Below are 16,837 nucleotides of genomic sequence, written 5' to 3' on the forward strand. Positions count from 1 at the left end.
TGTGTGTGTGTGTGTGTGTGTGTGTGTGTGTGTGTGTGTGTGTGTGCAGGACTTAACAGATACTGCGTAATTGAGTTAAATATTTTTAACGCTTTAAACTTCTTTTATTTTATTTTTTTGCGGTGTCGCGGTGGGCAAGTGATGAAACCGGTGTTGCGGCTGAACACCGCGTAACACCGGTAACACCGACTACCGTAGAAAGCCTACTCCATACATACTGCTGATCCATAGGGCTAAAAAGTTCTGTGGCTTATTTAAATGATTTTTAGCACATTTCTAGTTCTTTTGGGTCAGGTGTACGTTCAGATATTTTATGTGTTCTAGCTCAAGCACACCTGGTGCAAGTAATGAAGCCCTTGATTGTATCAGGTGTGCTTGAGACAACATCTGTTTTGCAGAGTTGTGCTGTTGTGAGGAATACTATTCAGGTGGTTGAATAATTTTGAGACTGCCGAAGTCATTAAAAGTTGCATTTTCAGTTGCAAGTTCAATTATTTTTGTTTGATTTGTTAATTGCAAACAGGTGAAAGTCTGTACATTTTGCCAATAAACCAGATTTGCAATGGGGGTTGAATAATTTTGATTACAACTGTAAATCTTTCTTAATGTTAGTTTATAAAAATACAACTGTTCTTTATAAATGTTAACAGAAATAAATTTTGATTTTAATAGTGTATCAGTGAAGGTTGAAATTAACATTAACTAAGATTAACAAATGCTCTTAGGCCTATTCAAGACTATAACGATAAGGATAAAGATTATGGGTCTCATTCACTAAGCATGCATACTCACAAATTTGTGTTTGAAATCTGTGTATGAACAATTTCACAAACAAATCATGATTCACCCAAAAATTTTTATACTAAAATGTATTCTAAATTTATGAAAGATGTAGGAGCAACTGAAACCACACGTACGTTAAAAAAAGAAGCAAAACTTCAGCACGCTTTTAATAAACAGAACGTTAACCTGTGTGGGCGTGGACGCTAATATAGTAATAGTATTTGGTTTTTTTTTAGTTCCTGTAAATATAGTAAACTAATGTTAACAAATGAAACCTTATTGTAAAGTGTTACCAAAAATTTTAATAACCTATGATATTTTGTTAACCCATATAACATGTTTTTTTTAACCCTGTTACATTAAAAATATAATGTTGCAACACTGAAGATCAGTGGAAAATTGTCTAACATGCCTTAACTAACAAATCAGTTTGAACCATAAAGTCTATCTCTTTAAATATAATAGATTTTAAAAGGGGAAATGTCACTGCATTATAGTGTGGCAGTAAACGCACAATAATACATTTTTTAATATCATATAACCCATTAAAATGTAATTGGGATTAGTATTCCAATGAAGAAAATGTTAATAATTTGTAAATAATTTTTGTTTTACAGGATTTTGTGGTGACAGCTATTTTTACCTTCATGTGGTTGGTAAGTTCATCGGCGTGGGCTAAAGGTCTCTCGGATGTTAAGAGGGCAACTGACCCCGATGAGGTCATCAACCTCATCGCTGCATGTGATCACGAGGACAACCGCTGCAAAGAAATTCATGAGCCTGTAGTTTCTGGCCTCAACACATCTGTGGTGGGTACAGTCACTATAAATAATGTTATTTTGCGTATGTATTAAATGCATTTCTAGAATTTTATGACGACACATGGGCAGTTGAGAAAGGTTGGACATTATGCTTATGAGCAATGACGAAATTGTTACTCCTATAAAATACTTTAGTCATACATTGATAATCAAACATTATGCTCCATTATACTCAGTTATATACAAACTTGCCAGCAAGTGACCTACCTTCAATGTTGAAATGTTTAAAATAATGACATAAATGTTTCAACATTTAAAGTATTATGCTTTTTCAGTTATGACCTTTCATGTAGTGTGTAATATAGCTTTTTATGAATGTAAAAGGTCTGCAAAGCTCAAAGTGCATGATAAATGGAGTTATTGTCTCCCAAAAGGAAACTGATTTTGAACTGCCTCAAACTATTCATCAGTAATTCCAGTCTTACTTTTCTGCAAGTGCCTCCAAAGCTTAAATTAATATATAGTAATGGATAATATATGGTTTCCAAGGCGCTAAAAGTGGTAGACATTCTGACCAATCATAGTAAAGCAAGCTCTCGGAAAGGAGGGGTTTAGAGAAACCTCTGGCTCAGGGTTGGCAGAACTGACGTGAAGAGGCTCAGGCTCGGCAGGACTGACGTGAAGAGGTTCAGGCTCGGCAGGACTGACGTGAAGGGGCTCAGGCTCGGCAGGACTGACGTGAAGGGGCTCAGACTCGGCAGGACTGACGTAAAGCAGCTCAGGCTTGGCAGGACTGACGTGAAGAAGCTCAGGCTCAGCAGGACTGATGTGAAGAAGCTCAGGCTCGGCAGGACAGGCGTGAAGAAGCTCAGGCTCGGCAGGACTGACGTGAAGAAGCTCAGGCTCGGCAGGACTGACGTGAAGAAGCTCAGGCTCGGAAGGACAGGCGTGTAGAAGCTCAGGCTCGGCAGGACAGGCGTGAAGAAGCTCAGGCTCGGCAGGACTGACGTGAACGGGCTAAGGCTCGGCAGGACTGACGTGAAGGGGCTCAGGCTCGGCAGGACTGACGTGAAGGGGCTCAGGCTAGGCAGGAATGACTTGAACGGGCTCAGGCTCGGCAGGACTGACGTGAAGAGGCTCAGGCTCGGCAGGACTGACGTGAAGAGGCTCAGGCTCGGCAGGACTGACGTGAACGGGCTCAGGCTCAGCAGGACTGACGTGAAGGGGCTCAGGCTCGGCAGGACTGACGTGAACGGGCTCAGGCCCAGCAGGACTGACGTGAAGGGGCTCAGGCCCAGCAGGACAGGCGTGAAGAAGCTCAGGCTCAGCAGGACAGGCGTGAAGAAGCTCAGGCTCGGCAGGCCTGACGTGAAGAAGCTCAGGCTCGGCAGGACTAATGTGAAGAAGCTCATGCTCGGCAGGACTGACGTGAAGAAGCTCAGGCTCGGCAGGACTGGCGTGAAGAGACTCAGACTAGGCAGGCATGACGTGAAGAGACTCAGGCTTGGCTGGCATGATGTAAAGAGACTCAGGCTTAGAAGGTACTGTGGGATTGTGGGGCTCCTCATCCGCATAACCCAAATTAAAAGATGAGCCATTCAACAACAAGGCATAGTCAATAAATCCTGCTACCGAGCCTCGAGGACCATCACGAATGGTGGGAGTGGTAATAATCATTGAGCCCATTCCAATAAAAATCAATAAGTGCAAAATCTGTAAAGTCGGTGAGGTATGCAAGGTCTAGGAAATCTCGGGTGTGGTCCTTGAGTGGTCGGTTACCTTGACGGAATCGAATGAGGCGTACTGCTGGATCCATAATGTGGTCAGTCCTTCTGTAACATATTGGTTGGAGCAGAGGAGGAAGCAGGATCCAAGTGCAGTAGTCTTTAATTAAATAAATTCAAAACTTCAAAAACACAAACGTAGACTCGGGAACGGAACAACCACCATAGTGAAACAAAAAGAACTGACAAAACACAGTGCTTAAATACACAGATAGACAAGCTTCATAAGATAGCAAGGGGGTGTGTCTAATAAGAAACACCTGGGGAGACTAATCAACATTAAACATAACAAGGAACTGCAAAACATGGAACAAGACTGGGGAACACAGGTTGAAAACATCACAAATGTATATTTATAAATTAAAGTGTTTTGTTTTGTTTTTTAACGTAGATGCATTTAAATCTATTGGAGGATACCTCCAAAACAAAATTAGGAAACTTTAAAATAGCATATTAGGGGATCTTTAATACTAAATAAAGGCAAAATATTTACCTGTATAAATCAACAATGACATTTTAATTCACCTATGTTAAAAAGATCAATAATGATCCATGTTTTGAACAATCATCCAGTAACCATGCGAGTAACCATTTGGCTTGTTTCTCTTATACCTACAGGCGTTTGGGTTCTGTAATGTAGTGCTATGGGCAGGGAACCTGTGGTTCGTCTTTAAGGAAACCGGTTGGCTTACAGCCTTTGCTGGCACTTACACAGCTTCTGGAGAGAAGCAGCCAGCACCAGACTCCTACGGCCAGGGTGGGCACAACTAAAAGACTGAAAATAAAAGCATGGAATTCACATAAATTCTTATGCTCTCAGTGCATAAGTTCATATAAGCTTATTTATTATTACTACCAAGATTTTTGTTGCTGTTATAAACATTTATATTTAGGGTTAATGTGAATCTCAAGAAGAAATAAAGTCAGTATTACAGTAATGTGGATAAAAAAATGTGATTTGAATACTATGATTAATTGTCATTATAATAATGTCAGTGCAAAAATTTTATTTGAATGATCCTACAAATAGGCTTATCTTCTGTATCAAAGGAATAATTAAATTTGTTAATTTCTGACACATTCTTGACAAGTTTCATACGATTTACCCTAATAGAACTTACAGGATAATTGTCATTTGAAATGTTTGATATTTTAAGGCTTGCAAAGGTCATCATCCTATTTAATTATATCCTCTTTTAAATGTATTTTTCTAGGCTATGGACAAGAAGGTTATGGACAGGACCCTTACGCTGGCTCTCAGGGCGGTTACCAGCCCGAATACAGCCAACAGGGTGAAGGTGGTGGTTACAACCAAGGAGTTTATGGTCAGGGTGAGCCCACCTCCTTCTCCAATGAGATGTGAAGCTCTGCACTGGTGAGTGAACAAAGCTTTAAGTGTACAAGACGTTCCCTTTCAAAGTGGAACTTTAACGCTGCGTCATGGAGTTGACACTATCGGGAACATCTCGATTTATATCGTAACGTCCGTTCCCTGATGGAGGAAATGAGACGTGGTGTCGATGACTGACACTAGGGCTTGCATTTTGAGCATAAACCGCGTTGGCAGTTTATATACGCTTTTACGAGTCTGAAGCCAATGCTTAAGCAGTCCCATATGCATCAACCCGAGCGGCACAACCGCTGCCGAGGACACCATATGCCCCAGGAGCCTTTACTTTTACATACTTTACATACTTTACAGAGTATGTTTTTACTCTGAATGTCTTTAGGGAGTTCAGCATTGTGAGATGTGAAGTCCAGCTCCATCCCGAGAAAAGAGATGCTTTGCACCGGGGAGAGCTTGCTCTTTTCCCAGTTGACCTGAAGCCCCAAACGGCTAAGGTGTCTGAGCACCAACCCTAATCCTGTGTGCACACAAAAAATCTCGAGAGTGAGCTAGAAACAGCCAGTCGTCGAGATAGCCAAGGGCCACATCCCTTTAAGGGGTCATCGGATGCCCATTTTCCACAAGTTGGTATGATTCTTTAGGGTCTTTGTGTAAAGTTTGTAACATACTTTGGTTAAAATTCCTCAATGGTTGTGTAAAACAACACCCTTTTTACCTCCTCAAAAACAGCTCTGTTCATAGCAACACATTTCGGTGCATGTCTCTTTAAATGATAATGAGCAACTGCTCACCCCATCCCTCTCTTCCGTGGGGCGTGTCAACACAAGACACGTAAAGTGCTGCCTTGGCAGACAGTATACAAATGGCTGAGGGCATAAATATGCTAATACGGGACAGTCCGTCAGTGGCCATGGGCGGAGCATGAGCAATATGACATTATATTGCTCAGAAAATACAAACGGCTTGATTATTGAGAGTGTTTAGGCTTTTTGAGGATTAAAAAAAAGGAGTGAATGTATTGTTTTCATTGTATGGTAGTTGTGTCCACACACTGCAAAGACACATTTATTTGAAAACACCATGTAAAAGTGAATTTTGCATCCGATGAACCCTTTAACGGGGTAAGGGCAGCCTCTGCGACTTTGGTGAAGACTGACAGCCGGAAAGGGAGGACCTTGTACTGGTATGCCCGAACCTCGAAAGCGAAACGAAGATGTTAGGATGTGCTTGTGTGATAACATCTTGAATGGGAGCTTGTGCAGCACCTAATTCAAAAGTCGGAGGTCTAAGATTGGTCGTAACCCACCGCCTTTCTTTGGCACAATGAAGTTAGGGCTGTAGAAACCCTTATTCATCTCGGATGGAGAGACAGGCTCTATTGCGTCCTTTGCCAATAGGACTGCAGTTTCTGCACTGCATCTTTGCCTGTCACTGAGGAAAACAGTACTCCTGGTTGCATTGGCCTCCATCAAGTGGATAGGGGTCCTGCATGCATTTTCGGTCGACGATTCGTGCCTAGAATTCGGCTCTGCTAACTCTCATGTGATCCTGAGACCCCAGCCCAGATACTTGCTCAAGGTTCCTACCACTCCCTTCCGGGACCAGGTGGTGAACCTGCAAGTGCTGCCTTCGGAAGAGGCAGACCCAGCCCTGACTTTTCTCTGTCCCGTTTGCGCTTTGCATCTTTAAGTGGACAGAACGCAAAGCCCCAGGACCTCATATCAGCTCTTCGTCTGTTACGGAGACCAACAGAAGGGAAAGGCTGTCTCCAAGTAGAGGATGGCCCACTGGATAGTGGATGCCATCGCCTTGGCTTACGAAGCCCAAGGCGTACCCTGCCCGCCCGGGTTGAGAGCTCACTCCATTAAGAGTGTCGCTTCTTCATGGGCGCTGGCACACGGCGCCTCGCTGACAGATATCTGTAGACCTGCGGGCTCTGCAACAGCTAACACGTTCACTAGGTTTTATAGCCTACATGTTGAGCCAGTTTCTTCCTGTGTGCTCGCTTCTACCAGCTGGTAACACCAAAGTTCCCGCTCTAGTGTCGGCTTGCTGCGCCACTCCCCTCCACGTGGAGCAGATAAGTGCGCTTTTTGCACCAGTCGAGTTCCCCACTCAGGTGAACCCTGTTGAGTTCCTCCGCACCCCTTCGGCAGTCAGAAGTTGCGGAGCGTCTGAAGCCAGGTCCAGTGCTCGTATGCTTGTGTAACTTGTGCTAGGCTGGGTTCCTTATGTGTTGATCCCTGCAGCGATCCCATATGCGTATTCTTCCACGACCAGCTCCCTGCGGTGACCCCGTGCCTTTCCCTTGGCAGAGTTCGCTATGCCATCACTGCCTGGTGTAGCCTCCCCCTTCTCAGGCTGGAGCCACCCCAGTGACATTCCATATGTTGCATTGCCCCTCCGGCCAGTCCATATGTGTATTCTCCACATGTTACATCCCTTCGGGCAGGATGTGGCTTCCACGGCGTCCTTCTACGCTTTCCCAGTGTTATCCAGAGAGTTCCACTGTGTTGGATATAACGAAACAGCAGTGAACTCCCTCTACGCAGGCCTTCCGCCCCAGCCAGATGAGGGTCTGAGAGTCTTCCGTAGGGCTTTGGATGTGGCAGCAACCGTGGCGTTTTCCATAGGGATCCCAATTAAGTCGTCACGTCGACTTACGTCGAACGTGAGCGACTGATAGGGAACGTCTCGGTTCCTAATGTAACCCTCGTTCCCTGAAGGAGGGAACGGGAGACGTAACCTCCAGTCGCCACCATTGCTGACTATTGCTGTAACGGCCGTCATGATCTCGGCTCCTCTGTGAAAAACCATGAGTGCGTGCGGCCACTTCCTTTTTATACCCGCGCTGCATGTGACGGAATTCACGCACACCAACGTTCTATTGGCTCGTTCTGTAGACACTCGAAGATGATTGGGCTCCCTGAAGTGATCCCAATTACGTTGTCAAGTCGACGTTACGTCTCCCGTTCCCTCCTTCAGGGAACGAGGGTTACTTTAGTAACCGAGACGTCTTCTATTTGAATATATTTTAAAATGTAGTTAATTCCTCTAATGGCAAAGCAAAACTTTCAGCATCATTACTGCAGTCTTCAGTGTCACATGATCCTTCAGAAATCGTTCTAATTGATGCTCAAGAAACATTTCTTATCATAATCAACGTTGAAAACAGTTGTGTTGCTTCATATTTTTGTAGAAATAATACTTTTTCTGGAATCTTTGATGTTTAGAAATGTCAAAAGAACAGCCTTTAATTTAAACTTAATTTAATTGAAATTTCTGTAACATTATAAATGCCTTTACTGTCACTTTTGATCAATTTAATGTGTCCTTGCTGAATAAAGGTTTTGTTTTTGCCATTATAACTTTTAAGAAAATGCCCAGTATACTGAACCTCCTGTATATTGTACACTACACTGTGCACAGTACACAAAAATATATAGTACGTACATAGTCATCTTTTTTTAAAAATTGAATACAATTATGATGTTTGTATCTTGTTGTTTTAACATTTAAACAAATTTTCTTTGATAAAAATTGTAAACATTTAAACGTTGTCTTTTCAGATCACAGCAAGAGGATGTCGTGTGATCAGCCAGCATGGAAACTACCAGCTATGTTTCCACTGTCTTCAGTTGGTTTTAAGGGAAGGGGGTGGGTGGTATTAAAGCACATATAAGAAATATTTTTAGGGTTGATATTAACATCATAACCAGGAGTAAACAATTGGGACCCAGGAAGAAGTGAGACCCTAATTTCAACATACTATCTATTACATGGAATCCAACTGGAGATTATCGATCCTATTATAATGAGGGAAAACTTGAATATGCTACCAAAAATATGAATGAAACCTATGATGTATATTATGTACGGGGAGCCGTTTGAATGAATTATAGTAATATTTAACTGAATGTGTTTTACTGTGGTGTAAATATGAATTAATTAGATATACTGTATTGTGAATTTAACTTATTGTTGCTTTTTTGTGATTCCATTTGTAGTCCCCACATTTGTTTTTATTTCCCCTATATCTTACCATTTTACCACCTCAATCATTCAACCCATGGTAAGAGATCTGACCTTCAACCTACTGAATGTTTTTTCTTTCTTTTTTATTTGTGTGATACATTTGAAAGGTTTGTAAGAACACAAAGATTAAGTAGTATACAAGTTCTGTATTGGTCAAGTGTTAACAAAAGTCAGTAGTCTTAGATAAAACTGGTAGGGAGAGAAACCAAGTAACAGAAAAGTTTAAGAACGAAGTGAAACAGGAAGTACAGGCCACTATTTTTTCAAAATCTGAACAAATGATGCACATGCACAAGATACATTTCCTTTAATGATTTGGTTATATTTCCAAACTTCGCTGCCCAAACTTCCAAGCCACAGCACAAATATATTTTTGGTGCTATAAAAACGGCTTGTAGGACAATACAGTGAACACTTCACTTCACACAGTCATGGGTGCTTCAGTATTTGGTTGTTTTGTTTTTCTAGTTCTGTGAAACGCCACTGATGCTCTTATTCAGACATGAGTGTGAATGACCCCTTGATATTCTTTCTGAAAAGATTTCTATGTGTTTTGGCTTTTTGTTCACAGTGATATGGATATGATTTTATGCGGTCTCTGTCTCTCTGCCTTTACATGAAGGTCCATATTGCTTTCTTTCTCTCCCTCATTATATCATCTGATAATGCAAAATAAAATAATGTTAGAGAATGACGAGTGATGACGTTGATGCTCCAGTGTGTTTGTTTTTAGTAGCGCTTTTATGAATTCCAACATCTTACATTTTTGTAGGACGACCAGTACATATATAAAGCTATTGTCATTTCACTATGGAGTTAGAATAAGGATAACTTTTGGTTAAAATTATTATCTTAAGGTTGAAATATTTTGAATTCTTGAGTGCAAGATATATCATTCTGTATCATATCCCTGATCTTACAGACATTGTTGACGCCTTTTACGACCAGAAGAGGGAGATGTTTAGTAAATTACTTGACCTTAATGGAAATTTGGCTGTTGAAACCATGCAACCTCTGAATTGGGACATCCTTCGTCGCGCCGCTGTGACGCAATCGGCCTTCAAATACGGCCTTCGGAGGATGCAGCCTTCACATTGGGACACAGCAAGTATCGGTATTGCTCCGATACTACCAATATTTGCCGGATCGGGTATCGACCAGAGGAGACCATCCAAATCCGATGTTGTGTGTATGTACAACACAAGAGGCACAAAAACATTATAAAGCACCGTAATGTTTTCGTGATCTATATTCCAAGTTTTCTGAAGCCATTAGCCTACATATAGTATAATGTGAGGTACAGATTTAAGTCGTTAAACTCAAGTTCACCTAAGTGCTTCCCTCGCTGCAGCTGTCAGTCATTCTCCATTCAGAGTCAAACAGCACGTCGCGCTCGGGTACGACAGTCAACACCATGAAACTCTCTCCAAGATGATTCAAGTTTCCTATTTTTATACTGTAGATCTGTAGATAAAGGTCTATGGTTTGCATAAAAGAACTTTAACTTGCTGGAGTTTCACGTTACTTTCTACCGGGTGTCTATTAGAACACGACACAACTGATCACAAAACTGGGGCGATATAATTGTTCTTCACGCGCACATTAACTGAAATTTAGAACTGTTAAAAGGCTCAAACTAACAAATAAATATAACGTTATGTTTATCTTACTTTTGTGCTTTTTTTTTTTTACTTTTCATTGCGAAGTGCTGCGCGTCGTGACTCCATGTTGCTTCAAACGCATCATTCTGCGCACGGAAAGCGCAAGTGTTTCGTTCTGATCTGAATTGGATTTTTTCATTTTACAATACTTTTGCGCAATGGAAGTTTATTGATAGCCTTAGTTGTCCCAGAGCCCGTCAACGGAGAGCCTGTTCACTCCCTATAAAGCCCTATTGTACTGAATTTTGGTTGTAGTTCCACCAGAGTTCCACTGGGGGGCGATCGCCGTCGGTGCAAAAATGAATGGAAGTCTATGAAGCTAGACAGCTAAATTTGTCTCTTTCACCCGATTGCCGTTGAGAAATCAGATTTGATTGTAGGTTTTGCAAGTTCAACGTGGGTTAAAGGTCGAAAATTAAATGAACGACTACTTATGTCCTTTTGATTTCTTACAGTTTGAGTTGTTGTTGCCCATTACACGCTAGAATTCTGCTAGTGAACCCTGATTGGTCAGTGAAGGGCTGATTACGACCAGAGATACCGCTTGATGGCATCGTGGCATCCGAAGCGGGACCAGAATGTGTGTGTGTGTATTTTCGGCGTGGTCTTTTAAAACAACAAAACAAAAACTCTTCTAGCACGTGTATATTTACCTGTGTCAGCGGTGTTGTCGATGCCTCGAGAGAAAAGAGAGTGCAGAGCGTGAAAGCACTAAAGTGAAAAAGGGATTGCCGTAAAGCAGTTCTCTGGTGGTACGATGTGTATGACGTCGTTGACATTTTAAAATACTTTTTAAAGCAAATAAGTGACTCTAAAAAAAAAACACCCAGCAATGAGTAATTTCTTTGCACCTCCTTTCGAATATAATATTCAAATTACTAGACAAAAAATTATATCCTGAGAAAAGTGGATTTTGAGGGATATAGCTCCATTGACCTCCTTTCATTCTGCACTCGTCCTGTGAGCACCCTCATATGGAACCAGAGTGGAACTGTAACCAGTTCAGAAGCCGGAAGTTTACTGAGAGTGGAGGTTCTCCCCTTATTAGACATTCTCTGGTTGTTCTGTCCAATCTATCATATGTTGCTGTTTCATTAAAAAGTTGCGCTTAAAAATTTATTTTTAATTTTAAAATAAATGTATTTTAATTATACAGTATATATTTTGTCTGTATATTGTTTTACAAAGTTTAAGTCAAGCTTTGATGCCTTTAACACAGTCTCTTCCCCACAGTGAGGCATACAGATACAGTTTATTATGTAATTTGGCACTGTTTTTTAATTATTATCTTAGTATTGGATCGGATCGGTAATCGGTATTGGCCAACACTGAGTCCCAGGTATCGGAATCGGTATCGGAGGCAAAAAAGGCGGATCGTGCCACCCCTAGTTATGACGCAATCGTTAGCCTATTTTTTACAAAAATGGCTTCTACGGGGCCATGACGTAAGATACAAAGTAATGGAGCTTTTTTTACATTTTCGTGTTTCTTTAGAAATAAATAATGAAAGTTATTCGCTGTCAAAGTGACGCCAAAATGAATGGGAGTCAATGGAATGCTAACAGCAGGTGAAGTCAATGGCGGCCATTTTCGGGATTTTGGGATCTTCGGAGGACTGAGGAGATTGTATTTACTTTATTTTAACAAGCCTCTTGTCGTACTGCAATCAACTGACATCAAAATTGGAGCAGACATAGGCCACTTAAAAAAAGTGCAGTGACTGGGAGAGTGCGTTCGCGAGAGTGAGGGGGGGGGGGGGGGGGCGTTGATTTCGCGGCCTTACTTCCTGCTCACTACTGCGCAGGTCTGGTCCCGAGATCGCAACTGCGCAGACTCAAGTCCCAAGATGTCAGCGCCATATCGGGACACTGGCGGCTTCACTTCTCGCCAATGGAAGAGAGCGAAGGGGTGTCGTCCATCTTTTTTTGAAAATAACAAAAATAAATACACAAAATAAAATAAATACACAAAATAAAAATATTACATGTTAGAAATTAAGTATAGAAAGTCAGTAAATAAGCCTACTTTATCAATGCAGTTATTGTGCTTTTCTTATAAAGTAGGCTACATTGCCGTCAGTACGATTTTTTTTAATTAATACTTTTATTCAGCTTGAACTAATTAAATTGGCCAAAAATTGCAGTAAAGACATTTATAATGTTACAAAATATAATGTTATTTGATTTCAAATAAATGCTGTTCTTTTGAACTTTCTATTCATCAAGGAAAGTGTATTATGGCTTCCACAAAAATTTTCCACATTGATAATAATAAATGTTTCTTGAGCAGCAAATCATCATATTAGAATATAGAATTAGTTATGATGAAGAAAATTCACCTTTGATCACAGAAATAAATTATATTTTAAATATATTCAAATAGAAAACATTTCTGTTATATTCTGTTTCACAATATTACAATTTTTGATCTAATAAAAGCGGTAGTGTGTGTACCATCAGTTTTACTATTATTTGACTGTTTATAAACCTGAATTAGTGTTTCTTTTAGATTAGGGTATTTACTTAGCATCTTTAAAGAAAAGTTTATCTAAAAATAGCTTGCATGAATGTTACAATTGCTACAGTATAGTATTTTTTATCCATTCAGTGAGGGAACAATGACTGATGTCTTGATGGTTTCGTCTTATATTTGCAATGATATTGCAATATCATTTCTGAAATAGACCTTAAACCAGAAAAGTGTGGTTTCCTGCGGCCTCCAGCAACTCACTTGTATTGACAAAACACGGACCTCTGTGTGTGTGTGTGTGTGTGTGTGTGTGTGTGTGTGTGTGTGTGTGTGTGTGTGTGTGTGTGTGTGTGTGTGTGTGTGTGTGTGTGTGTGTGTGTGTGTGTGTGTGTGTGTGTGTGTGTGTGTGTGTGTATGTGTGTGTGTGTGTGTGTGTGTGTGTGTGTGTGTGTGTGCCCACATGGTGATCTGCTAGGGAGAGCAAAAGCGACCCAAAGTTCTTATGGCACAGAATATTTCCACAGTGTTACTTAAAATCAAATTGTTACCTATTAACTATTTTCCATGAGATCTCTCTCTCTCTCTCTCTCTCTCTCTCTCTCTCTCTCTCTCTCTCTCTCTCTCTCTCTATCTACACTCCCTGTAAATCATGAGACAGAAACACATTCCAGATGTGAAGCATTTACAGTTTATTTCCCTATTCAAAGCCATTTGTCACAACTCTTCACTGCTCCTTCTTCTTCTGCTCTTAGGCCACGTCCACACGAAGCCAGAGCTTTCCCTATCCGATCTTTTCTTTCCTCATTCTAAAAAAAAATTCCGTAAACACAGCGCCGTCTCAGGAAATATCTGCGTACACACGAAACCACTGAAACCGACTGCCAGACCAGTATGAGGCGCTGTATTTCTGACACAGATAGGCTACACTAAAAACAGAGAAGAAGACTTGCGCATAAACCTTGCGCGCTGTAAACAATAATATAGAGAATGTAATATTAGGCAGTAGCTTCTTTTCTTTTTTACCAAGAACTTTATTGAACAATATGAAAAACCATAAATGGCCTGGTACAAAATAGGGATGAGTCACGATATTCGAGCTAAAGCATAAAGCTTGCCACAAAGAACCGTCAAATAGCCAAATCATTATGAATGTGTCAAATATAGCAAGGAGACATTTTAATTGTTTATTAATAAACTAGTGTTTTCTGTGACGATGCTGACTCGCCACATTCGCAGTATTGTGAAGGTGCCTATAGAGAGAAATGCGCACTTCATACGGATTATTAGAGTTGTCTGTCTCTTTTTGTTTTGGATTGTTTTGTTTAAAAGTAGACATTTCAAGCTTAGATATATTTCTGAGTTTCTGTTCATTTATGAGACAAGCTCCAGTTCACGTGCGATGCAAGTTATATCGCGTCGGCTCCTCCATGTCCTGGTTATAGGCTATTGTCTGCTATATTTGCTTCTTATTTATTAAATCCAGGAAATTGGTTGATGAAACATTGAAGTGGTCAAAATGATGTGTCTCGATATTGCGCATCTTATGATTAGGCTACTCAGGCTGTTCAATTTTCATATAATCAACATATATGAAATGGAAAAAAATAACATAATATTTAAACATAAATATGAAACTAACTTTTCTTTAATGGCTACAACATGTAGGCTACAGTACAGAGAAATGTAATGTCGGAGCGAACTACCAGTGAGCATGAGGGGGCAGAGGTGCGAAATGCCCATCCCTACAAAATACGAAATGTCTTAGACAAAATACAAGCCTCATAGCATAGTAAATAAATAAATAAAGAAGTAAAATAAAGAAATAATATAAAAAATACATTAAAATAGGCCTACATAATAAATAAAGAAATAAAACTATTTTTTGAAACCGGGTCCCTGGGTGGATAAATCTGAAAACAACACCCTTGTGTCTTCGTGTGTACGGCCAATCCATATATTTTGTGAAACGATGATGTCATCACCCCACGTGTGGACTAGTCAGACGCGCTAAATCAGTAACAACAACTGCGACTACTTGCTTGTATTCGTGCTTCAGAAGCTACTGAGCCTCTTTTATTTCTTTATTTATTATTCAGGTCTACTTTAATGTATTTTTATTTTATTTCTTTATTTTACTTCTTTATTTATTTATATTTCTTTCTTATGCTATGATGCTTGTATTTTGTCTAAGACATTTCGTATTTTGTAGGGATGGGCATTTCGCACCTCTGCCCCCTCATGCTCACTGGTAGTTCACTCCGACATTACATTTCTCTGTACTGTAGCCTACATGTTGTAGCCATTAAAGAAAAGTTAGTTTCATATTTATGTTTAAATATTATGTTATTTTTTTCCATTTCATATATGTTGATTATATGAAAAGTGAACAGCGTGAGTAGCCTAATCATAAGATGCGCAATATCGAGACACATCATTTTGACCACTTCATTAAGTTTTGTTTTGTAAAAAGCCTTTCTTTAAAGTGAATTTCGTTTTATATGAATTGTATCTTAATTTTAATCAATGTTTCATCAACCAATTTCCAGGATTTAATAAATAAGAAGCAAATATAGCAGACAATAGCCTATAACCAGGACATGGAGGAGCCGACGCGATATAACTTGCATCGCACGTGAACTTGAGCTTGTCTCATAAATGAACAGAAACTCAGAAATATATCTAAGCTTGAAATGTCTACTTTTAAACAAAACAATTCAAAACAACAGGCACCTTCACAATACTGCGAAGGTGGCGAGTCAGCATCGTCACAGAAAACACTAGTTTATTAATAAACAATTAAAATGTCTCCTTGCTATATTTGACACATTCATAATGATTTGGCTATTTGGCGGTTCTTTGTGGCAAGCTTTATGCTTTAGCTCGAATATCGTGACTCATCCCTATTTTGTACCAGGCCATTTATGGTTTTTCATATTGTTCAATAAAGTTCTTGGTAAAAAAGAAAAGAAGCTACTGCCTAATATTACATTCTCTATATTATTGTTTACAGCGCGAAAGGTTTATGCGCAAGTCTTCTTCTCTGTTTTTAGTGTAGCCTATCTGTGTCAGAAATACAGCGCCTCATACTGGTCTGGCATGTATTCTACATTGGTTTCAGTCGGTTTCAGTGGTTTCGTGTGTACGCAGATATTTCCTGAGACGGCCCCGTGTTTACGGAATTTTTTGTTTAGAACGAGGAAAGAAAAGATCGGATAGGGAAAGCTCTGGCTTCGTGTGGACGTGGCCTTAAACTGTAAACAAATTAGCAAGAAATGAAGCAGAGGAAAACTTGTCAGTACTTGTGGCAATACCATGGTAAAATGATTTGTATAGAATCTCATGAAATCTGTCAAGAACATGTCTGAGTCATATTTAAACAAAAAGATTTTATTTTGCATGAAGAAAATTGTTTTCGGTACTTTATCATTATTATTTTTTTTTTTTTTGCATCACAATTTACATGTTTCCCTAGTTCTCAGTGGTGTAATAGACACACACAAAAAAATCACATTTGCATTAAAAAAAGATTGTAATTTTATTTTCACTCTAGACAAACATTGTATTACATATTTATTTTTGTCTGTCGTACTTACTTTACAACAGTTACCACAGAGAGTAATAGGAACTACAAAAACAAAAGCTCAAAAGAAACAGTAAAGCAATAATGATGAAGAAAACTCTCGTGAAAGTAATCACAAAAAAGTCCTATGGGTTTTATTATATTTAAATGTATACCGTTATCTATCTATCTATCTATCTATCTATCTATCTATCTATCTATCTATCTATCTATCTATCTATCTATCTATCTATCTATCTATCTATCTATCTATCCATCAGATGCGTCCGTTGTTCAAATTTCTCACAATCAAAGAGGACAGTAATACGCATGTGCACAGCAAAAATCACAACTTGTGCTTGCTGCGCACGCAAATTATTTAAGGTGTCTCAACTGTACATGTCTCAACTGTACACAGTCTACCCATGTATAATATA

At 39.8% G+C, this 16,837-nt stretch overlaps 2 protein-coding genes across 2 annotated transcripts in view; one reads left to right on the forward strand and one right to left on the reverse strand.

Annotated features, from left to right (window-relative positions):
- The window catches only part of sypb (synaptophysin b), a 38,991-nt gene extending 29,576 nt beyond the window's left edge, over positions 1 to 9,415 (forward strand). Inside the window, exons 5-8 of the mRNA XM_077223840.1 lie at positions 1,401 to 1,592; positions 3,947 to 4,085; positions 4,543 to 4,703; positions 8,246 to 9,415. Coding sequence (XP_077079955.1) covers positions 1,401 to 1,592; positions 3,947 to 4,085; positions 4,543 to 4,691 — 480 coding nt within the window. The 3' untranslated portion in view covers positions 4,692 to 4,703; positions 8,246 to 9,415. The remainder of the gene's footprint in view (positions 1 to 1,400; positions 1,593 to 3,946; positions 4,086 to 4,542; positions 4,704 to 8,245) is intronic.
- The window catches only part of rmi1 (RMI1, RecQ mediated genome instability 1, homolog (S. cerevisiae)), a 362,517-nt gene that overhangs the window by 320,884 nt on the left and 24,796 nt on the right, over positions 1 to 16,837 (reverse strand). The gene's annotated exons all lie outside the window — the stretch shown is intronic.

The sequence above is a fragment of the Siphateles boraxobius genome, unplaced genomic scaffold (assembly GCF_051911475.1).
Source record: "Siphateles boraxobius isolate OS27281-9 unplaced genomic scaffold, OSU_SipBor_1 9, whole genome shotgun sequence".
In the NCBI taxonomy this organism is placed as follows: domain Eukaryota; kingdom Metazoa; phylum Chordata; class Actinopteri; order Cypriniformes; family Leuciscidae; genus Siphateles; species Siphateles boraxobius.